The sequence below is a fragment of the Lissotriton helveticus genome, chromosome 5_1 (assembly GCF_964261635.1).
Source record: "Lissotriton helveticus chromosome 5_1, aLisHel1.1, whole genome shotgun sequence".
Lineage (NCBI taxonomy): Eukaryota > Metazoa > Chordata > Amphibia > Caudata > Salamandridae > Lissotriton > Lissotriton helveticus.
In genome coordinates, this window is record NC_136065.1 from 335722473 (window position 1) to 335747868 (window position 25396).

At 47.3% G+C, this 25396-nt stretch overlaps 1 protein-coding gene across 1 annotated transcript in view; it reads right to left on the bottom strand.

Moving 5' to 3' along the window:
- Nucleotides 1-1574: 1574 nt before the first annotated feature.
- Nucleotides 1575-25396, bottom strand: part of LOC144752470 (taste receptor type 1 member 3-like) — a 78985-nt gene continuing 55163 nt past the window's right edge. Inside the window, exons 4-5 of the mRNA XM_078640393.1 lie at nucleotides 7399-7519; nucleotides 1575-2533 (exon numbers count right to left, since the gene is read on the bottom strand). Coding sequence (XP_078496519.1) covers nucleotides 1575-2533; nucleotides 7399-7519 — 1080 coding nt within the window. The remainder of the gene's footprint in view (nucleotides 2534-7398; nucleotides 7520-25396) is intronic.

Sequence of the window (25396 nt, forward strand, 5' to 3'; positions counted from 1 at the left end):
CGGTTGGAGAGTTACCCCAGCCATTAGACAGTCTAACTCCCGTTTTTGGCGACGATATAGGGGAAAACCTTTCTCCATGGCGTAAAACATCATGTCTGCAAAGTAAAAAAATAAAATTCGAGCCTGTGGGAGATGTCAGTTGACATTCTGAATCGGGTTTCCAGGGTATGTCTGGGAATATTTGTGAATTTAGAAAATATGTATAAGTATGTTAATCCATAGATTTTAATCTTCGTGTGCAAGTTAACTTTTTTTTTCTCGTAAAGCAGGCCCTGCACATTTCAACCTAATGATCTGATCTGATACTCGCAGACTGCAGGATCCTTAAGACCTTATTTCATTGGGCCTGTCATTTGAGGGTACCAGTTTCTGTATGTAGGAGACCATCGGTCTGTCTTGAAAGGGTTCATAGATGTTTACATGGATTTAAAACCTAAGTCAAGTTGTTTCTCTTCTAAACACTTATGATTTTGATGCATTATGTCAATTTGTACGTTTGATGTCGGGGTTTGGCAAGAGGTGATCCCTCCACCATGATGGCAAGTTGGCCTTCTTAATTAAGACTTGGACAGGCAGGTGGGTGGCGGTCAGGGGAAGAGAAGAACGAGGTGATGAGCCCCCCCCCCTTTTGCAGGCTTTCCAAACAGTAAAGATTTCCATAAATGTTGCTATTCCTGATAGACAGGCCTGGACAGGCTGTTGCGGGCACCGGGCAATCCCCCGGTGCGCCGCAAGGGTGGGGGCTGGTTTTGGGCCCTGGGGGCCGTTTTTGTTACAGGGCCGGTTTTGCAGCATAGCTGCAAAATCGGCCCTGTAACAAAATCGGCCGAAAACCGGCCCTGGCAAAGAGCTCGGTCGCACCCCCAGGGGGCCGGCCGAGCACTTTGCCAGGGCCGGTTTTGGTTCTCAGTCCGGCCCTGCTGATAGACGTTTTCATTATCCTGGTATATTAACCCCAACCCTACCTCAACTGGAAACAAATAACCCAGCTCTTCCAAAGGTTTGCTGTTTCCCCAAAACCTACCTGGTGTGGTTCAGTATTGAGGAAAGAGGCAATGTCTTCTCCTTGTGAGATAATTTTCTGTCCAGATACACGCTGGGGTGAATACATTATGTGATAACGTAGGAATGCTACTCTTACATGCTCATCTTGATATGATATGTCCGGGATTTGGCGATTTAATTTATCCTCACCCTCTTGACCTAACCAATGGTGCATTTTTGCTCCCTCCAAGCTGTGTATACCCCACCTCCCAGCCTTTTGGGTTTAGTACAGCATAGCACATACATTTGTAGCATATTATTTCTTTCACAGGATAGGGATTTTGGTTGTCTGTGAGAATTATATGAAATTCAAGAATTTCCAAACAGCTTGTCCCCACGAAATATCCATAAGGTGGGAACAACATCACTTCCATGTCAGGCGTCTGGTTGGCTTTTCACTGACACCAACTATGTGACTGACGTTCCCAGAGCTATGTTGGCTTTCCAGCACCCATCCTGTTTCTTCCTTAGTACAAACCCCCTCTCTGATCCACAGGCTTCTCATGAACAGCAGAAAAACCAGGACTTTACTACTGTGTGACCTGGCGCTCCGAGCCTAAGTCCTTCTGGCCAAGGCCGCGCAGTAAATATGTGGCAAAAAATTCTGGTGTATTGAGCTCTGGCTTGAAGAGCAAGATGTAGCACTTGGGCAGAAAGGCGGCGACCAGGACACCAAGACAGCTGAAAAGTATGATGGCAGCCTGGATCAGGGCCTTATCCTGGCCAGTGACGCTGGCGTAGCATGGGATGAAGACAATCCAGGCAGAGAGGAAGATAAGCATGGCAAAGGTGATGTCACGTGCCAAGTTATATTGGTGGACCGGCTTTGGTGACAGAAAGGAACACATTAAGGAGATAAGCACTAACAGGGCATTGTAACCAAACATGATGGAAAATTCAATAATTCGATCAATAGAACAGCTGAGGCTGATGGTCAATGTCGTGATGCTCATGGTAGCCAATTTTTGCGATAGCAGTGGAGAAGCCCGTACAAACATGGTGCAGAACAACACTTGCACAAGCAATAGTAGTAGGACCAGCAACCCGCCTCCTTGGGTTATTAACCAATGGGTACAGGAGCCAAGTTTCTGGGGAAAGGCTGTGCATGCTACAATTCGGAGTGACTTGACCAGAAAGCTGGACAGGCAGATGGACAAGGCGCTGGCAAATAATGGCTGCTGTAATTGACAGATGAGATCACTGGGATATGCAACAAACAGGAAGACGCTACAACACATGGTAGCCAGGCCAGCCAGGGCCAGGATACTCAGACTAGCCCCGCAGGCCTGCAGCAGGGGTGTCTGTCGCCGAGCCAGGAAGAGTAGGGTCACGAACACCACTATCAATACCAGAAAAGCCTTAACCACCATGAGGGTGATGACGAAGTTGTTGGTCCATGTCAAGGCCAGGTAAGTCGCAGGGCGGCAGAATGTGCTTCCAGGTTCAGACCACTGACTCTCAGGGCACGGCAAGCAAGTTCCAGGAAAAACTAGGGGAAAGAAAGACATTTGAGGCTGCAGAATCAAGAAAAGGGAAAAGCAAGAACACTACACAGACAAACCCATGAGAAAACAATGGCAAAGGAAGAAAAGTAAGAGCCAGAAGGCTGAAAGCATTCACTTCTGTGGGGTTGTTTGTACATCTCAGGGTCTTATCCACAGACCTTGAAATCTGCAGCGGCTAATGGGTTATAACTTTGACTGTTCTTAAAACTTACTGAGGTTAATTGTGTATCTCAAAGAGAGATGTCTGACCTCAGGAGAGTCAAAATCACTTTCAGGGTTAGATATTTCCAATCTCAGGGTTAATAATGCATATGAAGCAGAAATGTTCCCTAACCTCAAGGGTTAAACTTCCATCTCAAGGACATCAGATGGAAAGAATACATAGCAGGTAATGACCTTTTTCACCCCAGGAACAAGGAATCAGTTTTTGGTACACTCTCTACTAATCTCTGGGTTTGATAATCCGTCTCAGGACTCCGTTTTTCATTTAAAAAACTCAGCTTCACATTTCCCACAGTGTTAAAAAAATGTAAGGGCCTGACTTAGAGGTCAAAGGATGGAGTAAAGGCAGTCAGGGTGGCAAAAGACCTTACTTCTGCATCCATGAATTTACACCCACCATTTAGAGTTCACCACCTGCTCTGTGGTAAACTACGTGTTTGTACAAACCGCCACTACGGCGTTTCATACAAAGCCATTTAGAAGTTTGGTGAGCGCCCTTCATTGGTAATGGATGCGTACAATAAACTCTTTAAAGTTTTTACTTTTCCAAAAACAAACTCCCAAACTGGGAATTTTATTTTTACTGTCCCTCACTGCAGGATATCCCTGGTGGTGACGAACAGCAAAGAAAAAAAACCCTTCCGACTGCCTACTCTAAACAGGAGATATGGTCAGATGGCTTACCTCCGACAACCCATACTCCATTGGGCCATCTGCCAAAGATTTATGCTGAATGAGTAAATTTCACTCAGTCGCCGAAAACCTGGTGGTCCACCCAAGTCTAAATTGGGTGGACTAACTGAGAGGGTGATGGACAGGTTACTTTGTCACAAATTAGGCTCTATATAGCATTTCATCATGTATTGTGTCATTTTTGTTTTTCCCAGTGCATTACATATAGTTGTTCATCTTCTTTACACCAGTGGCACAGAGATACATTGATATGGTTTCTTGCCTTTAAAACGATAAAACTTGCTGCTGCTCTCGCGAGTTCTGACCTTGATGTGTTTCCCTAAATTAAGGGGTGTATGCCATGTGGTACTTTGCATGTGTTGTTGGGGCATTAATGTAAACTTTATGAATCTGTTTACACAACTCTAGATGCATCATATCTGTCTGAGTTATGTCATTCTTATAATGGCCACATTCAAAGTAGTCCCCAGACTTTACCACAATTCGGGAGAATTGATTCACTGGTGGGTCAATTGGTGTATAAACTATAGTATTACCTATGGGTTCATATTGAACCATTAGAGAATGTTATAGCATACATTGCTATTATTGCTTTTTCTGGTTCAATACATCCCACCATCCCAGGCAGAGACCTTCAGGTATTTAAAACCATCACAGGCACAGTTCTTCCTTATTTTAGGGGTAATAGTCTATCACGTACACAAATTCTCCTTGCCTCAGATATTAACTTTTTATTGAGACCCGGATAATTCTAAACGGAAGGGCAAGTAATTCACTTTAGAATCTCAAATACAGTCATGTTTACCCCGTCCTGTTGTAAAGACACTATCCTCTGGGATTTAGGAACATATTTTTCTGAGCTAACTGCAGATTCTTTAGTACATGAGACTGATCCACAAAGCATTTTTTGTGAGTTTTTGAATCTTACTTCAGACTTAGGGCCCGATTTAGAGTTTGGCAGAGAGGGTACTTCATTGCAAGAGTGTTGGAGTACTCCTTTCGCCAAACTCTCGGGTCACCCATCCAATTTTGAGTCTTGCAGACTTCCCGCTGTACATCCTCTGATGGCCCAAGGGATTGCAGGTCCTCAGATATAAGCCATCCGATTGTCTGCCCTACTAAGAGTGGACAGTCGGATTTTTTTTTTACTGTCTGTCACTGTAAGCAATATCCTGGGAGTGAGAGACAATAAAAATAAAACATTGTGAATCAGGCCTGACAATTCAAGTGTAGTACACACCTAATAAAGTATTAATCGACACTGACTTGTAGGAAAGAATGGCTGCTGTGGTTGATCGACTCTTAGAATAGGACACTGGAATTCCTGTTTTTCAATATAGTGCTCAAGAAACAAAAATAGAAGTATACAGTCTGATTGTCAGTACTCATTATATCATCAGACAATGACAGGCCCTCCTTGTTTATATCAAGACCAAATGTTTTCAACCTTGAGCTTAATAGAATATTGTAGCTCAACAAGGGTGTTAAAAGGAATGGTAATGATAAAACTAGGTAAAATCTGACGTGTTCTCCACTCTTTGGGGCACTTAGAGCACTACTTTGCTGAGATTTCACTTTCTTGCAGCTTCAATGTTTCCTGAACTACAGTTTTTCACTTGGTGCAGAATTTTAGCCTATCATTTTTGTTATTAGAAAATAACCCTGTCCATTTCTTGACCGCATCAACCTTCATCATCAGGGCAGGAGCCATAATGCAACCTTCAATCCTTCAATCCTCATCTCCATACTGAAGCTGCTTTTGTTGGCCCGGATTACAAGTATAGGTGCTATTTAGAGCACCTGATAAATAACGATACCACAGGTTACATAGTATGAGTTTGTGGGGAATAACATGCAGATTTTGGTGTTTAACGCACCAAAATCTGCATGGTGCGGTAAATAATGTACATATTTCCCGTTACATTTCAGCAGAATAGATCTGCTAAAATGTAATGAAGCTTGAGGTATTTAACGCATCTGATAACTATTGGATGTGTTAAAACCGGCAAACTTTTAATTCCGACCCCTGCATAAACCGGGGTTTACGCAGAGGTCAAATTAAACTCATAATCAGGCCCTTAGTCTTTATTGCTGCCGTCTGCCTTTATCACATCTTTTAAATACTCTGATGCTCAAATTAAAAATTAGCACACACCTCTCTGGCTCCACTTTGGCAAGTAGGACGTCTTCCATTCATGGAAACATAAAGAATTTTAATCAGGGCATTATTGGCTTCAAAAAGGGTAGTATTTAATCTATGGAAATATTCTAGTGGGCTCATTGTGAGATACTGTGTGAAATCCAATGCAGGAACACTGGACCAGGAATTACCAATACCATGGGGAATGGTACATACTGAGAGGCGGATTTACAAGCCCCATGCGACATCTTTACAACACCATTGCGTCACTTCTGTGACTCAGCGGCGTCGTAAACAATGCGCCACTATGCGACATAATTACAACGTGGCGCATCTAGTGAGATGCGTCACGTTGTAAAGACCTGCACTACATTATACCTGCGTCAGGTATAATGTATGCAGGGTGGGTGTTCCATCGCAAGGAAACCCCGTAAAAGTGACGCAGTGAAATCTACAAGATTTCACTGAGGCACTTTTACGTCCCAGCTGCGTCAAAACCTTACGCCTGCTTGTAGCAGGTGTAAGAAGTGACGCAGCACAGCAAGAATAGGGCGCCCATGACCAGTGCTGGAGTTGCGTTGTACTTGTGACACAACTCCAGCACTGCATCACGTATACGCTGACAGATGCATCAAGCATCTGTATATCCTTGCGCCACGGTGCACTGCATTGTAAATGCGGTGCATCCATGGTGGCACAAGGGGTTTTTAACATCACACAAAATAACTGGCGCATCCCTGCTGATATGCAGGGATGCGCCAGTTAGGATAAATCTGCCCCTGAGTGTGGTATTATGGTAACATGAGGAATTCAACACTCAGTATGGGGGTTGTTTTCAACACTCCGAATGGGGGTTGTTTGTATTTATGTTTTTAACCTAACTCTGTGCTTTATTGTGTTTGCTTCTATTTTCTCCAGTATACTTTTATAAAGTTTCTAATCAAATCGATGAATATTAACTCTGGAACTCAGTGTTTGTGCACTTGTTTGTGCATTTACTCCAGATTAATTCCACCTGCTTTTCGCAAGTGTTTGTGTCCAGGGAAAAACACAGGACCTGTTTCACAAAGGGCCTCCGTAGTCGTGGGGGAGTCTCCGTACTCGGGGTGGAATCTCCGCAATGGATGTATTACAGAGATTCCGCCCCAAGTGTGGAGACTCTCTCATCACTGAGCAGCCCCCGCCACTAGTACAGTGGCCCTTTGTGAATCAGGCCCACAGATTTAACCGCAACAGCTGTAATCCTGATTTTAGAGAGGCACAAGGTGGAATTTCTCCTCGTTTTTTCCTCTTTCTATGCATGCTATAATATGCAGCACACATAGAAAGAGGAAAACACCTCTTGTGATTGTTTTTGTGCAGGTAGGTGTGCCTTCCTGCACACAATCTCCCACAACGGATGCACCCTTGCACAATGGTGCAAGGGTGCCTGCGTCGGTGCATGGCAGTCAACTGTGCACCAGCGCAGGGTGAAGCACAGGGATCCATCATATCATTGTAGGTATGACGAATCCCTGTGCTTTGAAAGTGACTAAGTGTTACTCAGCAAAATGGCTTGCGGCACTGTGCTGAGTCACTTTCTCCTAAATAAGGTCCTCTGTTCTTTTGGCATGTCTATCTGCTGAACAACCAACCAGCTTGCCTCTGGTGCAGATATACTCTGCAAGAGTTGAATCTGTACTTTCAGTATATGCATTTTGTTTATTAACATTTTTACAAAATTGCCCGCTCCCTTCCCCGGTTACCATTGGACACCAGTCCCTTGAACCGCAAGTCCTCCATAGCAGTACAAACCTGTATAGTTGGCATAGGTGCCTTTTGGGCACGCGATGCAGTCAAAGCAGCAAGATTGGGATCCTTTCGCTATGGCCATCGAACCCTCATCACATTTCTTAAGGCAGGTAGATTCAGGCTTCTGTGAAGGGAAGACATCAACAGCTTATGAATCATGAGCCGGTCCTGGGGAAGTTCAACTTGCAGCCCAGTTCCATGCAATTAACATAACGTAATTAGAAATGCATGTCATATATAAAGCATTATATACATATGTGCAGTAAAATAATTCAAATTTAGAACAGAGAATCCAATTTGTGGAAATTGCATTTTATAACTTTACATTCTTGTCTATACTGAAGATCAGGGGAGGGAAGAAGTGTCTGCTTGCTTCCCAGATGATGCATACCCTGTGCTTCAACCCAAAATGATGCTCTTGCTGTGCCATGAAGGAGAATGTGAAGACATGATTTTCTCTTTGGCCCAAGAATGTTTAGTAAACTCATAGATTAGCCGTAGCACCCATAAACCACACCTTTAAGACAGTCATAATTAAGATATTTAAAGTTATTTACATCTAGCAGCAAATTGTTATAATGCATAGCATATGCGATTGCGGTAGTAGATTGATTAGAAATATTTAAAAAATAAAATGTGAACATTATGTCATCGAATATATATTTTGCTTTTGAATCTGTAAGTTATACTGAACACTCGTATAGTAATGGTATATTGAAAAAGATCAGTCATTACTGAGTAATCTGTTATTAAAATGATCTGTTCGCATTCTGTTTTCACGCAGTAGACCTCATTGCATTATACCAAAGTCACAGCAGTATTGTTGATCTGGCTCAGGCTTCGAGAATCCGCAGTTGAAACTGGATGGAGCCTCCATGATGAGTTGTGCAGGGTGTGAACTAGTTGTAAGGGCAATGCTGGCTGAGTCCAGGAGAGATACAGTGACCTTGATAGGTCCAGCTTATGGGCACTCTCCTCAACTAGACGGATTTCAATTAAGATGAACGGTTTTAGTTGCAGGCTCAGGGGCCTTCTCAACCATGATCCACCCACAGTCCCTTCATTTATGGTTAGTCCGCTCCTACTGGTAGAGTACACCCTGTTTGGACAGAAGCTCATTTCTGTCTGTCTCAGTAGAAGGATGCTGCATCTTTCAATGCCTCATAGCATTCGTCTAGTTTAGTGTCCACTACAGTACGTAGCGCTCTCAGTATCTTGGGGTATTGAAGTTATTTGAAGTCTTTACTAGGATACTCTAAGTCCTCAACTGTTTCTGATTTATTTTTTCTTCCTGTTGCTTTTGTAGCTATCTTCTCCATGCCCAATAGTTTCTGTGTCCACATGTCCTCAGTGTAGATTACCAGTGAACCTCATTGAACCAGGATAATCTGTTTCTCAGCTGGTAACATGTGATATTGTTTTCCCTTTTCAGTTATGGACGGGCAGGTTGTTTCATATGGGCTTCCCAAAAGTCTAACCTCTGAGCATTTCACTACATAGGACTCTGTAGCTTCTTTGAATACCTTTGTACCCTGTTTCTACAAGGATCAGAGGGTAGGATCCTTGAATGTGTGTTAATGTACCTTCGTCTTAGCATGCCCTTTAGCATGAACTACCTTCCAGGTGCCCCGCATCTCCTAGTGCCAATGGCGTGTGATGTCGATGGTGTAGGTCCTTTAGAAGACCTCACCTTAAACTGATCCTACAAAGGTGTTGGTGTTAGGAGAATATCTTTCTGTTATTCTCTGTCTAAGGATATCTATGATTCTCTCTCCCATGCCTTCTGGAGTAAGAACTTCTCGTAAGCCTTTGAGATACTCAGGATTCAGCAGATCCATGATATATATAGCATGACCCTCATTTTTATATTTGCTATCTGGGGACATCGAATCCTGCTGGATTTGCATATATCTAAGTCGTTCAACATCAGACAGATTGAAGTCCTTTCTGGCTTGTTCAAATCACTTGAGCTCCCTCCTCTGAACACATCTCTCACTATTTGTCAGCCCCATCTCTCCAAGTCCAGATAATTTACCTTTCTGACTGGTGTTAAGCTCCTGTTCCCCTATAAGGGTGTCAATGGGAAAGGCTATATTATCAACCTCCCACTTATGCCAATGCTGTCCCGGATTCTCAGTGTGGCCCCTGGAATTGGGAAAAGATATAGCTCGGCATCTATGTGTGCCTGCGGGGTCCAAGAGACCACCCGAAGCGGTTTCCCAATATTGATGCAGTTTCCTGTTTGTATTTCTATTCATCACCATATTCAAGCTCTATATTTATTTGCATTAGTTTGGGAAAACAGCATATTTTACATACATGTTTATTGAATATTTTATTTGATTTAAAATTTGCATGTGAGTTTGCCCTTGCAATATTTGAGTTTAACGTTATGTATTCTTACGGTAGTACTTTCTTGATATTTGATAAGTATTTCATATGTAAGTAGTTCCATTCTACTTCCCTAACTATGTAAAGCTATACATTTGTATGAAATGAGTCACATACTATAGCATGAATGTAAATTACGCAATTGTTCTACAAGCTCCTGTCATATGAGTGTACATATGGTCAGTGCATGAAGGTCTCAGGTCAACTTAACCACAGACTAACTGAGAACGTTCCTTTTCCTATTTATACCCACAGCTTTAAGACACATGTTAAAGGGGAAAGGTCTCAGTTGTGAAGCAAACAGCTTCATTGAAGTCAGATCCCCACAGAGTTCTTACTGATTAGATACCTATTGTAAAGTTAAGAGTTGTGTAGCCGGAAAGCTGCTTCTAGCTGCATCAATACTGTTTCCAACTTTCATGCTGAAGTACGAGCAGGGGTTTCTTAACCACATCGATGCGGCGGCTTTTCCCGCTGTACGCGGTAATTTTTAAATTACCGCGTTACATGACGAGCTAAGCTCGTCATGAGCGCACGGCAGGTTACGCTCATGATGAGCTGAGCTCGTCATGAGCCTGGAAGGGGTTAAATACATTTTTTTCTTTTGATAAGTTACATACATTTGCATAGTGCCGCTCTATTATTTTTGCGCTCCTTTTGAAAACCGGGCACCCTTTTCAGTTCTGGGATTCTTGTTGATCAGACTCAAAATCATTTGTTGACATTATATTTGTTGTGTCTTTTATTGTTTAAAAGTGAATTATATTAGATAATAGCCAACAAGGACAGCGTATACATATGTATTGTTAGGTGATGGAATAGATTGTGTGGAAGTAGTGCTTAATTTGAGCCAGTGGTTTCCAGTGCTCAGCACCAGCACTTAATTCTCAACATTGGTCCTATTGACACTCCACCGCATGGTGGCGCTGTCTGTCTAATTTTGGGATTGTGCACAAGAACAATGTTTAATACTTCAATGTACATTAAAAATGAATAATACCTGCCACTCCTGCTATTCTAATAGCTTTAGTGGCCTGGGATAGTCTGAATTGTCGCTGGGCCAATGGATGGCATATGCCGCAGCGGCCTCCTGAGAAGGGGCCTGGCCTTACTTTTTTTACAAATTAAGCATTGCGTGGAAGGCTAGTTCCTATTATGGATCAGTGTAGAGCATTATATGTATGGATGTGTATAGCAAAGGACTTTGCCATATGTTTCATTCTGGTGCAGTGCACGGTTACCGGTTGCTGGTCTTCTGATGCCTTGATGCAAAGTTGTGGGCATGTGATTGTGGTAGATACACATTGACTTCTGGGTGGTGTACATATAGATTCGTGAGAGGATATGGATTTGCTTTTAGGGTAGCAAATTGTTAGCCAGCTATTGGCTTGCAATTCTGTTGTGTCTAATGTGTACTATCGCTGTAGGGCAAAGTCTGAATATGACTTTATTTAGATGCTCTGTTGAGGTGGTACCACTTAGTCACTGTGTGGCTTCCAGCCCTATTGTGTCCATACTGGTGTAAGGGGTTGTGTCCAATGCATATATGCCGTATGATAGCAGCAGAGTGAAGTTGAGTGTTTGAGATGTGCTGGTGTGGTGGCAATGCTTGTCCAGCTCTATTGCACGTGATGGTTAGGTTACTATTAAGGTTACAGTAAGCAGAAGGGTGAGGCATAGGGTCAGGTTGATAATGCTACGGTTAGGCTTGCGTGAGGGGTTGGTGTTATGGTCCAGCTAGGCTAAGAGGTAGTTGTGGGTTAATATAGGTGTATAATACACTGTTGTCAGTATAGTTTCTATTTTTTTTTTAACACAATTTTTATTGATTTGATAGCACAAAAAATATGACATCAGAACGATAATCAGCATTAGCTGTCAGCCCATCACTGGCCGCGGATACGTTGACGTGCATCATACAGTAGGGTGCAATACATCCATGGTCAAAGAGCTTTTGGGAGCGACGTCAATGCAATCAGTCCTTTGCGAATGGTACAACAAACACCCCCATGGTATCCCCCTTCCCCCACCCCCCAACATCCACAGGCTATCTCAACTATAACCCCCTGCCTCCCCCCCACCAGAACATCCCCCCTCCCTCCCCTCCCCCAAGCGTGTCGTGATGTAGTCGCGCTGTAATGCCAACGGGCTTACTACTCCAGTCTTGCCCGACCAGCAGGCTACTGACTATTTTATGGTAGGTGTCATCTCACTTCACAAGAAGGGGCAGCAGTTCAGCAACTGGACCACGCGAGGCGTTGTGTACTCAACGTGATACACTGTGGTGGGTGCGCCCCTGGGCTGGTTGCGGGAGCTACCTCATCGTCATCTGCAGCGAGTGTGAGTTCTATGACTAATCTTTCCCAGTCTCTCGCCCTCTCTAATGCTCGTTCATTACTCGTTCGAGGTGCCATTAGTAGGCGGGCCGCCCCCTCACATTGTGCCCATTTACGAAATTCATGTTTCCATTTGTCTACACTGGGCCCCCTGTTCGCCTTCCACTGAGAGGTTATGGTTCTTTTAGCTAAGAGGAGCCCCAGGTCAATAAATTTACTAGTGACTTTGTTCTTTGATGTGTGGGGAAACCAATGTAGTATACAGTGTGCCATGGAGAATTGTAGGTCCCTCTCCGTAACCTCCTTCAATAGTGTCGTCACCCCTTGCCAAAAGGAGTCAAGCTCCGGACAATCCCACAGCATATGTCTAAAATCTGCATCATCCCTTGTGCATCTTGGACAGGTCACTGATTGGGCTGGGAAGAATTTATGCAAACGGACTGCTGTCAGGTATGCCCTGTGTAGAATGTGAAAATGCACCAGCTTTTTGAGTGTGACATTCAGGTCTTTCTTTGAATCACCCTACCCTTTTCATTTCACACCTTACACTTCCCTCCCTTTTCCTGTGCATGGGGATTTATTATAATTGTGTTTAATGCTTGAATTAACTGATCAGCACATTGTGATTAAAAGACAGTGTTTGCTTTACCAAATGTGATGAATTCTTTAGTTGAAAATGTTTGAAATATTCAATTGCGTACGTTTATGATACGCCTCTCTCTGGGACCCCAATACATGTACTACCTAGCACCCAGGTCCCAGTGACTTTTTGGGTATAACCCCTCTTTGATAACGCAACTGCTTCTCTGGCTTCTAATAAGTCATCCTGCTTGTCCGGTCGCTCGGGGCGTTCCCTCTCTAAGACACGCAATCGTTCATCATCCCTTTGGATGTCTTGTAATAGTGTCTTCCTGGTTCCAGACACCGCCGAGATGCATCTCCCGCGCATCACTAACTTATAGGCATCCCATTCTACATTCACTGACCCCGCCGTCCCCCCACTAAGGTGAAAGTAATCTTCAATGGCCTTGGCTATGGTAGTTCGGAATACCTGATCTTCAAGTACTTCCGGACGCAAACGCCAGGTAGGAATCTTGGGGCGCAGCCGTGACCACTGCCACTGGATTAACAGTGGATTGTGGTCAGAAATAGTGCGAGTAAGATATTCGCTATCACGAATTTCACCGTGTACATCAGGTGAGCATAGAAATGCGTCTAGTCGAACATGCAATTCGTGGAGGGCAGAGAAAAAGGAGTAATCCCTAACCGATGGGTGCTGAACCCTCCAAGTGTCAATTAATCCCCACTTCCGATGCCAGGTTGATCGCGCCTCTGCCAGCCTGCCCGCCGGTGCATTCTGTAAGGGGGGATGTGATCGGTCCAGTTCAATATCGGTGACACAATTAATGTCGCCTCCAAGTAATAGTGGCCCTACCAAGACTGTCGCTAGCTTGCGTGAGAGCAAAGAAAATAAGGCAGGTTGGTCTATATTTGGTGCATATAGGCATCCTAGTGTTAAATCCCTACTGTCTAATTTTCCTTGAATCACCACGTATCTGCCCTCCGGGTCAGTCAATTGTGTTGTGCACTGAAAGCGAACCCCAGCCCTTGCCCAAATTAAGACCCCCCTCCCATATGCCGAGTATGTAGTGTAATAAACCTGTCCCCTCCAGCGGCGTTGGAGCGTCTTCCCTTCTTTGGCAACGAGGTGGGTCTCCTGTAGGAAGGCGATATGAATACCCCTACGTGTTAAAAAGGAGTGTATCTTGTGCCGTCTAGCCATGGTGTGCATACCCCTTACATTCCACCTGAGACATGAGTAACCTAGTGCGGGTCCCATTGCTGACATTGATATAGGCGCTGTTTCGTTTCACCCATCGCCCCGACACGCCCAGGTCCCCTGAACCAAACCCCCCAACTGAAACATCCCCAACTCCCCCTCCCCAGGACAGGCACCCAACACGGCACTCCCATCCAAACAAATAAAATGTACGTAAAAAGTCTAGTCAGTGCAGGCTGCTTGGAACGCCGATTCAATAAGTCCAGATTTCCCCCCAACCCCTTCCCTTCTCCCACGGTTTCATCCCTCCGTCCAGATCCCCCTTAAGTGACCCACCACGCGTCCAGGTGTCTCCCCTCCTCCCTCCCCAAGTGGCACTCAATCCCAAGGCCCAACAGGCAATACAGATACCTCAGGAAGTCAGTCTCGTCATGCATAATGTTCTATTCATCCAAAGACCCCGTCTGCTATTTGTGGGGTGACCACCGGTAGATCGGTCTCTGAGAGACCATGGCCACTGCTGGAACTTGGGCTCTGATCTCCACTCTTCGTACGCTCCGATTTGCTGCTGGCTGGGCTGAGATCTCCATGGCTGATGGCCGCCACCGCAAGACTGCCTTGTCTCGCTCACGGCGCCAATCTGCGGGAGAGGTTGGTCGTTGCATCGGTCATGTGGTAGGAGAGCACTGTCGAGCCGGGTCCGCTGTCGGTGAATGCTCGCTGTGCTCCGTGCGGGCCTCCAGCCAGTCCCAGGCAGCTTGCGGGGTGAGGAAAAAGTGCGTGCTCCCGCCATCAGTGATCCGCAGCCGGGCCGGGAATAACATTGCGTACGGGAGGTGGAGAGTCCTCAATTTCCACTTCACCGCCAAGACTCCAAAAACTGGACCGCATCTGATCCTTCTTCTCGCTCCGGTATTCCCACTATGCGGAGGTTATTGCGTCTAGAGCGCCCTTCACTGTCTTCTGCCCGTACCTCCAGCACCATGACCTTCTGTACCACCTCATTTAGTGTTTTCCGTAGCTCGTCAACCGGGTCTGGGATGTCCTCCATGATCGCTTCGTTAGACACCACCCGTTCCCTGAGTTTCCGGTGGTCATCTTTTAGCAGGGAGAGGTCCGATCCAATGGAGTCCATTCGTTTCTCCAAGGCCTCCCTTGAGGCCATGATAGCCTGCATATTGTCGCTCAGAGAGGGGTCCCGCGTTTTCACAGGAGCACTGGCCCCGGTTTCAGAACCCTCATCACCCATAGTGTGACCCGGATCATCGAGTCGTAATACTCCAAATCCTTTCTTCCTAGTCACCCTGCCCATCCTGGGCGCAGTAGTGAGTGTCTGGATCCCCTGCACCACCTCACACACTGCTTCTCAGGGCCGCCTTGCAAGACTCACTCGACACCATACTGGCACCACACCGGGGTTTCTCACGGAGCAAGGAACATAACCCACGTGGCGGTCCCCCCTCCGATATGAGGTCGCAGTCGTTCAGTGGCTCATGGGTGCAGCGTCTAGCCCCAACTGACCTCGCAGGCAGGTCCTGGCACAATCATCCAATGGGGGGACAGGACTCACCCCAGCAGATCAAGGCTCCTTCCCAATGTAGTGGCCCGAGTACCCCCGTCCACATCAGCTCCGGTGGGGGTCTCTCAGTGGGCCCTCATCAGGTCAGGTCTTTCGGGAGGCAGTAGCATGAGTTGCTCCTCATGTCCACGCAGGGCCCCGGGGGGATTTTGCAGTCGATATGCAGTCGCCAGAGTCGGCGGCCGTCCCCTTCTCTCGATGCCGGGGCGGGCCCTCGTTTCACTGCCTGCACGGGTAGGTCGTCGCTCTCCCAGGGTCAGGATATTGCCCCTCAATCTCTGCTGGGCAGTGTATCAGAGCGGAGCGCGGGCGCCGCCATCTTAGGGTCAGGGACCCCGTCACTGAATCTCCCGTGGAGGCTCACTGGGCACATTTAACAGCTCCCCACCTCTCTTGCCTGCTTGAATAGTGGTCCGGTGCCTGCCGCTCCCTGGTACGGCCCGCTGGAGACGTCTTCCCCCAGGGGAGAAGCTATAGTCAGGCGCTCTGCTTTGCAGCCCCGGCTGCCATTTTGAGGCTTCAGATCTCGAACCTCGCTTAGAGCGGTGCAAAGTGTCCCCACGCTGCCCGTGGGCCTCGGCGCCGTCTTTCACCCGTGTCTAGAGGCGCACGGGAGCACCAGCATTGCTTTCCGGGGTTGGGGACCCGGATCCGAGTTCAGGATGGCTGCGGGAGAAGGGCGGCCACGGAGGAGCTCTGGAGTCCGTTGCCGCCTACATCGGCGGCCAAGCCACGCCCCCGTCAGAATAGTTTCTAATTACATTATTGTTGATCAGTGAAGTTGCAGTTCAGTGTAGTGGCTTGTATGCAGTAGTAGGCCAATAGAGTTATATATAGCCTTTATTATTCTTTAACACAATGGTTTTTAGTCTATTGTCTTTGAAAGGATGAAAGGTCTAGCTCATTCTGCTGAATTTCGAACCAGTGACTAGTGGGTATCTGGGCAGCTGCTCACCCCACTGATCTTTGATAATGGCTGTTTCATAGTCTCTTTTGAAGCTCACCCACATATTAACTATGGTGTGGTTCTGTGTTGCAAGTGAATGTAATGAATCAAATGTATGAAATGATTACTGCATATGTAGGATGTGAGAGGGAGCTGGGTGTCAATGTAGGATGCAAGGCTATAAGGTCGCAGGGCTAAATGGTTAGAACAACTGGAGCTTGGTGTTTGATAAGGTCAGGTGCCTGAATAAATGTTCATTATTACAAAGATTTATAGAGTGTACTGCCACCCGGAGGGTATACAGGCACTGAGCAGATGTGAGTATAGCCAAATCTAGGACCTAGTGATACAACTGAATAAACCAGGTCTTCCGCTTCTTAAAGAGTTCAAGAGGAGGCTCCTATGTGTAGCAGCAGGTCATTCCACACTTTAGGTGCGATGTAGGAGAAGGTCTGACTGTCTGATTTGGTTTTCCATTTTAGTATGTAAGTAGGAGTCTGGACGAGTAGAGTTGTCTGTAAGGTTTTTGAAAGCAGATGCGATTGTTGAGTTATGCTGGCTATTGCTGTGTAGTAAGCAGGCCTAGACTGACCGTTACGGGCACCGGGCAATCCCTCGGTGGGCCGCATGGGTGGGGGCCGGTTTTGGGCCCCTGCGGGCCGTTTTTGTTACAGGGCCGTTTTTGCAGCATAATCGGCCCTGTAACAAAATCGTCCAAAAACCGGCCCTGGCAAAGAGCGCGGTCGCACCCCCTCCCACCGCACCCCCTCCCCTACCCCACAGGGGGGCCAGCACTTTGCTAGGGCCGGTTTTGGTTCTCAGTCCAGCCCTGGTAGTAAGGCAAAACCAAAGGGGATGATGGACGGATTGTTGAACATTGCAAGCACTCACCCCCAGTCACCTGATCTGGGTTTAATCCATCATCATTCTTTAGCTCACTCCGCCACCCCAGTTTTTTAATTGTGCTCATTTGTGTATCGGGAGCATGTGGAGCTCCTTCAGGTGTGGTGTAATGTGAGTGTGGCATGGGAGGTTTGAAGGAGTCTGACTGCTGAGTTCTGAATGGTCTGCAGCCTTATGGTGAGTTTGTGTTGATTCTGGCATAGAGGGTGTTCCCATAGTCCAGCTTGTTTATGACAAGGGCGTGAGTGACAGTTTTCTGGGAGCTGACTGGGAACCCCTTGAAAATCTTCCTCAGCATTTTCAGGGTATAGAAGCTTGACGCAGTGATGGCATTGACCTGGGCAGTCATGTAGAATTTGCTGTCGATGATGATTCTTGGCATGGGCGGTAGGGGTGGGTGTCGGTCTTAGCTCTGTTGTCCACCAGGTGGAGTTCCACAGTGAAGTGTTTTTCCTGAAGATCATGATTTCGGTCTTGTCGGTGTTCAGCTTCAGAGAGTTGGTCTTTATGCAGTGGGTGATTTCAGTCAGGCAGGTATTGAACTTGATCGCGGTGTTATTGTCTGGATTCATACAGCTTCATGCCTATTAGCAGATCTTCACATTTGGCAACTGAAGACCATAGCCAGCAGCATTTGCTAGTAAATCTTCCATCATGTGTTAGCTAATGTGTTGAGTTGCCGGTAAGGGTCCTTATAAGGAACAAACTGCTAGTCCCCGCTGAGCATTGCAGCAGAGATGAGCATCTGTTCATCCAAATAGATACCCATGGCATTTAAGCATCGTTTAACAAAGGCTGTGCCAATGAGCATTCTGGAAAGTCACCTATGGGAGCAAAGAACAAGAGAGTAGTGTGTGCCTGCACAAAGACACACTCTGCTGAGAACAAGGAAGATGCTGTCATGAATTGAGCTAGAAAACACAGGAAACATGTTACCCTTGCTGCAAAATGATCACTGTTCATTGACCAGCTGTCCGTAAGGTCAAAAGGCCATTGTGTAGTGGTATATCAGGCAACCAAGGCAAAATTGAATTTGGGATCTTCCTGTAAGCTGTCACTACCCTTTGGACTTTGTGAGGAAAACCAGCGCTTCCCAACCTTCACGCCTCGCGGAACCCGCTGCGCGGGTCCCGCATCGCAGAGGGGCACTCTCCATTCTTCCTGTAAGCTGCTGCTGGGGTTAAACAGGGGTTGAGGGCTGCGAGCTAAGGGCTGGGACTCCATATCCCAGGAGCCCCAGGAACCCGCGCCCGTTCCACCTGGGCTGCTCTCCCTCCCCGCCCCGCTCCCAACGGACCGGAGGAATAAGTACCGGCTTGCCCTTCACGTCGTGGGATCTTCCTGTAAGCTGTCACTACCCTTTGGACTTTGCGAGGAAAACCAGCGCTTCCCAACCTTCACGCCTCGCGGAACCCGCTGCGCGGGTCCCGAATCGCAGAGGGGCACTCTCCATTCTTCCTGTAAGCTGCTGCTGGGGTTAAACAGGGGTTGAGGGCTGCGAGCTAAGGGCTGGGACTCCATATCCCAGGAGCCCCAGGAACCCGCGCCCGTTCCACCTTGGCTGCTCTCCCTCCCCGCCCCGCCCCCAACGGACCGGAGGAATAAGTACCGGCTTGCCCTTCACGTCGTGGGATCTTCCTGTAAGCTGTCACTACCCTTTGGACTTTGCGAGGAAAACCAGCGCTTCCCAACCTTCACGCCTCGCGGAACCCGCTGCGCGGGTCCCGCATCGCAGAGGGGCACTCTCCATTCTTCCTGTAAGCTGCTGCTGGAGTTAAACAGGGGTTGAGGGCTGCGAGCTAAGGGCTGGGACTCCATATCCCAGGAGCCCCAGGAACCCGCGCCCGTTCCACCTGGGCTGCTCTTCCTCCCCGCCCCGCCCCCAACGGACCGGAGGAATAAGTACCGGCTTGCCCTTCACGTCGTGGGATCTTCCTGTAAGCTGTCACTACCCTTTGGACTTTGCGAGGAAAACCAGCGCTTCCCAACCTTCACGCCTCGCGGAACCCGCTGCGCGGGTCCCGCATCGCAGAGGGGCACTCTCCATTCTTCCTGTAAGCTGCTGCTGGGGTTAAACAGGGGTTGAGGGCTGCGAGCTAAGGGCTGGGACTCCATATCCCAGGAGCCCCAGGAACCCGCGCCCGTTCCACCTGGGCTGCTCTCCCTCCCCGCCCCGCCCCCAACAAACCTCCCATCAATATTGTCACAGCTATATAATTAAGCGAGCATACCGCTGCGCGGGAGCGCGCGGGAGCTCGCCGGGAGAAGCCCGGGACAAGGGCGGGACCGTCTGTGGCCGTCCGGGGCCGACGGAGGCCGGGCTGGGCCAGCCCCTTAACATCTGCAGTTTAGTGTCCCGTGCCTGGCTATACGCTGGATATGGCGACAGAAGAGGGGACCCCAGGGAAAAAAGGTAGACTACGCAACGGTTTATTGGAGAACTACTTCCCCAAGAAGAGCGAGGGAGAAAAGGATTTCATTCTAGCGGAGCGTAGGGCAGAGCGGCGTTGCTCAGTTGAGAGTTTGAAACAAAGACCCCTCATTGACAGTTCCTTGTTGGATTTAACCCGGGAAGGAGGCTCTGTAGATTTGAGTGTGGATAACGTTAGCCCAGAAGGCGTCCCCTTATTGTTCCGTGACTTTGTATCTACACCCGATTTTCCCTTGGATAATATTATAACTGTTTCTCCCACCCCTAGTCCTAATTGTGCCCTTGTCACATCTGTTCCCAGGAAACAAAAACCAAAGCTTTTAATCGCGGCCCAGATCCACCGTCCACCACCTAGTAAAAAAAGAAAGAAACTTAGGGTGGTACCTGGTAAAGTCAAAACCCCGCATACTGAGTTCGGCAAAAGGTCAAAAACCCCCATTTTATCTGATATCACCCCAGTAGTAGAACAGGATTTTATACCAGCAGTAGTACCACCATTGGGTCACAGCCCGTCTGAAGTTGTTATAAAGACAGTGGTTCCAGAGGATGGTACTGGAGCTGCAGTAGCTGTTACCTCATCCCCCCCCCCATCGATAGGAAACTTGGAGTTCTTGTTGAGATCTCTCCTTTTACCTATCAATGAGTCCATTAAAAAGGTGGAAATCAGACTGACCATACTGGAAGCCACCATAACTAGCATGGCCACTCTGACTAAAACCAAGGGGAGCGGGGTGGCGCATCCTACACCTTCGACATTGCCCCCTTCTAATTTGGTACAAAAAAACCCTCCCGCCCCAGTACAGCCGGCCAAGCAAACTCTACAGCCCCAGGGTAGAGTTGATCCCCCCTCCCAAAACGCACAGCCCCCAATTCAACCAAAGCCACCAGGTACCGACTTAGGTGACGCCCCTAATAATCCAATTTTAGAGGCCACGACAAGCAGCAATCAGAACATCCAAGGGGTAGGTCGGAATAACAAGATACCACACAAAAAGGTTCCACAAGTGGAAATTCCCCCAGAAGCAGTGCCCTTTGTGGTGGTCTTGACAGGGGTCCCTCAGATAGCGGAAAATAAGAAGGAGGGTTACGTTGACCTCAAGAATAAAATTATTCATTGGTTGAGAACGTATAGGCCGATAGCGCCCAATATAGATGGGGACATAGTCCATGTTAGACGGATTAATTGGCTGGGAAGTAGAACTAAAAATCTAGAGGGGGACATAGTGGTGGTTAATTTTAGAGATCCCCGGGCTGTTGATTATATTTTAAACTGGCCACCAGGAAACGGCGAAACCCGTATCACCCCTCGAGCTTTAACATATTTCTACCCCAGGACAGAGGCTACCTCTTTTAAATATCCAAATAAATTTCAATCTAATAGGCCTTCTTTTACCTTGCCTCCTAAAAACAACTATCCCCAGCATGGACAACATTTTGCCTTGTTGCCTGATCAGCTCCTACCGTGGTCTAGGGCCCCTTATAGACATATGAGTAACCACGACACCAGGATGAGTCGTTTGAGACCCTTTACCCCGCTGGACACATACAATCGGTTTTCTCAGCTCTCGGGGCTGGAAGACTGCGATTGAAGTTCAGCGCCTGGGGGGGAGTCAAGTGGACCCCGTGAGGGGGAGATCTCACGACGTCCCTGTAGCAGTGTAGATATGGAGGAAGTCGGGCCACCCCCAGTCCAAACTGTGATTACCAATAACATCACTGAGGCTTCTATGTCCGCTAGTCCCTTGACTAGCGTGGATGGCTGTCCTGTGACCACTATACCCCTGGCACAGGAGGGGGTGCGCTGTATGACCATGGTGGACAATGAGGGCGGGACCGGAGAGGGATACACCTTAGTGCCAAAAGGAAGGCGGGTAATAAGCCTCCTTTCCTGGAACATTGCGGGGTTAAAAAGGAAGTTAGAAATACCAGAGTGGCATGTGTTTATTGAGAGGTTCGATGTTTGCCTGTTTCAGGAAACTTGGAGCCTATCTCCGCTATACAAAGCGGGGTATACCACCCACTTTCTTCCAGCAGTAAGTAAGGGAAAGGGTAGACCAGCGGGGGGCCTTACGGTGTGGATCAAAATAGAACTGGATTGGGTGGTTACACGCCACACCCTGGAGTGTAACGATATTCTCCACCTTTCCTGTAGAGGAAAGGTGGAGGGTAGTAGGCTTGATTTTTTTAATGTTTATGCTAGAGGGGCCCCTGGGGACTCTGCTTCTCTAATTTTAACAGCGTTGGACTCCGCCTTAGCCAATTGTCCGTCTTCAGCAAAGATCATCGTGGGGGGTGATTTTAATTGTACGTTTGAACCCCTCCTCGGAGATGATCCTTTGGGCATCGAAGAGGAGGATTCAAAATGGTCCATTCCAACATTATCCCTGCCCCCGATTAGGAAATGGTCAGCTAGGGCAATTCAAATCAATGCACTGACCAGGGACCACAAGCTAAGAGCCCTTAACGGTAGGACTATATCTGATCAGGTAAGGGCACTGACCTTCAATAGACTTACTGGGCCATCCCGAATTGACTACATCCTAATGGATGTCAGTTCTTGGGCGGACCTTATTGATATGGAGGTCTACCCAAGTCAGGATAGCGACCATAATCCCTTGTATTGCAAGTTTTACTGGGCTACCTTAAAAGACAGGAGGGTGAAAGTCACCCCAAAAACATCCATGGAGGTTATCCCATATAATAACAATCGCAGATTGAAATGGGATAAGGTTAAACTCAAGGAGGATGATCTAGGGGCCATTAAATTCTTGGTGGAGCGCTTGACTTTAGACCTGGAGGGCTGGATTGGTGAAGACCCGATTAGCAGGCTCCCTTACCCCTCCCTTGATTCTGCCTATAAAGCCACACTAGACCACGTAGGTCAATTCTTCACCACGAAAGGGAAGAGCAACAGGGCCACTATTGTACCCCCCACTCTTACTAAACCTTGGTATACTGACCAGTGTAAGGGCAAAAGGAAAAAACTGACAAAAGCCCTGATTTCGGGGGACCCCTTGCTGGTTAGAGCGGCCAGGAAGGATTACCTGAAAGCATTATCACTGGCCAAACGCGAGTGGGAGGAACAGCATTGGCAGGACCTATCCAATGCCGTGAGCAGTAGGAACCCAAACCTTTTTTGGGATTTGATTAATAGATCTAGACAGAGGAAATCGCAACCATTGGCTGCACACATAACTAGTCAGCAATGGTTTGATCATTTCTCATCCCTGTATGGAGGTATTGAGGAAACAACTAGCCCTGGGGCAGATGGTTTGGGTGAGGGGGATCCCTTAGGGGTGAACGACCTCCCATTTACGACCACAGAGGTAGTGGCGGCGATTAGACACCTAACCCCCAAGAAAGCAGCCGGACAGGACGGGATTCCTGGAGATTTGTTGATAGTGGAGCCACAGGTCTGGGCCAAATTAATAGCCATAATAATGAATCTGATCACTAGGGGCCACCAGGTGCCAGATTCTTGGAAAGGAGCAGAGGTAGTAACCGTGTTCAAGAAGGGGGCTAGAGAGGACCCTGCAAACTACAGACCTATCAGTTTGATAGACATAATTCAGAAAGTGGTTGGCAGGGTCATCATCTCTAGAGTAGGAGATTGGATGGAGGAGGCCAGTATTCTTTCCCACTTACAAGCGGGTTTTAGAAGGAAGGTAGGCACGATGGACCAGGTCTTTCGTTTTTTTGTTATCTATTGGAAGGCAGTGACCATCAAGAAAGGCAGTTTATATATGGCCTTCATAGATCTCAAAACAGCTTTCGACCTGGTCCCTCGCGCAAAATTATGGAAAATCCTAGGGGAGATGGGATTTCCTAATGGTCTCCTTAATCTAATCGTAAAGCTCCACGAGGGGAATTACGCGAGGGTTAGATGGGGATCCCAGGGACAGTTAACAGATAGGGTCCCTGTGAGGAGAGGAGTACGCCAGGGCTGCGTCATGGCTCCGACCCTTTTCTCCCTATTCGTGAATGGAGTGGTGGACCATCTGAAGGGGGAGGAGGCGGACGCCCCATCCCTGGCGGGGGAAAGAATCCCCACTTTACTCTTCGCCGATGATACCTTATTAATCTCCAAATCCCCAGTGGGCCTGCAAAAACTCTTGAACCGGTTTAGCTCCTTCTGTACCACCCGAGGCTTAACCATTAACACCTCAAAAACTAAATTGATGGCACTCCCCCCCTCCAAAAGATTCAAAAATAATCTTCTGCTGAATGGCGTTCCTTTGGAGTTGGTTGAATCCTTTGATTATCTTGGTGTCCGGATAAACAGCCGCATGTCTTGGAAGAATCACTTGGCCAAAATGCTACTCAGTCACCAAAGAGTATCCGGGGTGACTTTGAGGGAGCTCCGCGAATCAAGCAGTAAACCTGTCTCCCCTGCCATGGCCATTTATGAGGGCCAGATTCTCCCTGCGGCATTATATGGCTCTGAACTCTGGGGGTTCGAAAATGTGTCTGAACTATCGACAGCGGAAAATAACTTTCTAAGGAAGGTGGTGGCTCTTCCTACTTCCACCCCATTGATCCCCCTGAGACTAGATCTGGGTAGAAGAGCACTAAAGGACTTGGTAAGGCTTCGCCCGTTGCTCTTTTGGACTCGTTTGAGAAGAACTCCCGAGCTTGCAAAATACGCTGAAGGGCTTGATGATCTTCTGCTACTGGACACGGGTAAAAAAATAGTATGGCTGAATAGATTGAAAGACCTGGCTCTTAACCTGGGGTTAAGGGATGCATGGGAGTCACAATCGCCACCACCCAAGGAAATGATTAAAAAGCTATATTGGGACTGGGTCCAGAATAATGCGCTGAGGGCTGCGGATGGGGGCTCACTCACGGATCAATTTTTGTTATTTAAGTGTGTGAGGAAATTGGAGCCCTTCCTCGACCTGATAACTAAACCTCTAGATCGTGCGTTATACCTAAAACTGCGATATGGGATGCTTCCAGTGCACGATTTCACGGCGAGGTGGTCAAACTCTGGTACCCCCCTGCGTTCATGCCCTTGCTGTGTGGCACCAAAGGAGTCTGTGGCCCATTTGTTTTTTGCCTGCCCAGCTTACAAAGGAGCTCGGAATCTTTGGTTGAAATCAGTCTGCAGGGAACTGGGGTTGAGGTGTCATAAACAGGCACTCCGTGTACTCTCTACGGACACTTCATCTTCCATCATGATTTGCGGGGTGGCAAAATTCCTGGGTAGTGCGTGGTTGACGCGCTCCAGATTATTGAAACTGCGTCCGGGGGTCTCAACGGTCTAATGCTGCATTTGTTGGTAGCAAACTAGTGTCTGCTGTGTATCTTCTTTTATTTGTTTTAACAATTTTAAGTAGATCTGGTAAATGTATATGCATATGTATCTCTTTTATGGTGATTAATTTGCCGAATAAAGATTATATGAACTGAACTGAAATTGTACAGAGTATTTATTATAGAATACATCATGTATGCTGAATGCCCAATCAGCATCTGACATGGAGTTGAAAAACACTGCATTGGAAATATCATAAGAATCAGCACTCTTCACAGATGTAGATAGTAACTTAAGCAGGCAGCAGTAACAGCTGACAGTAGATGCCTGTGCTGATAGAGTTCTTTAAAAAAATACTAAGTGGACTTCCATGAGTAT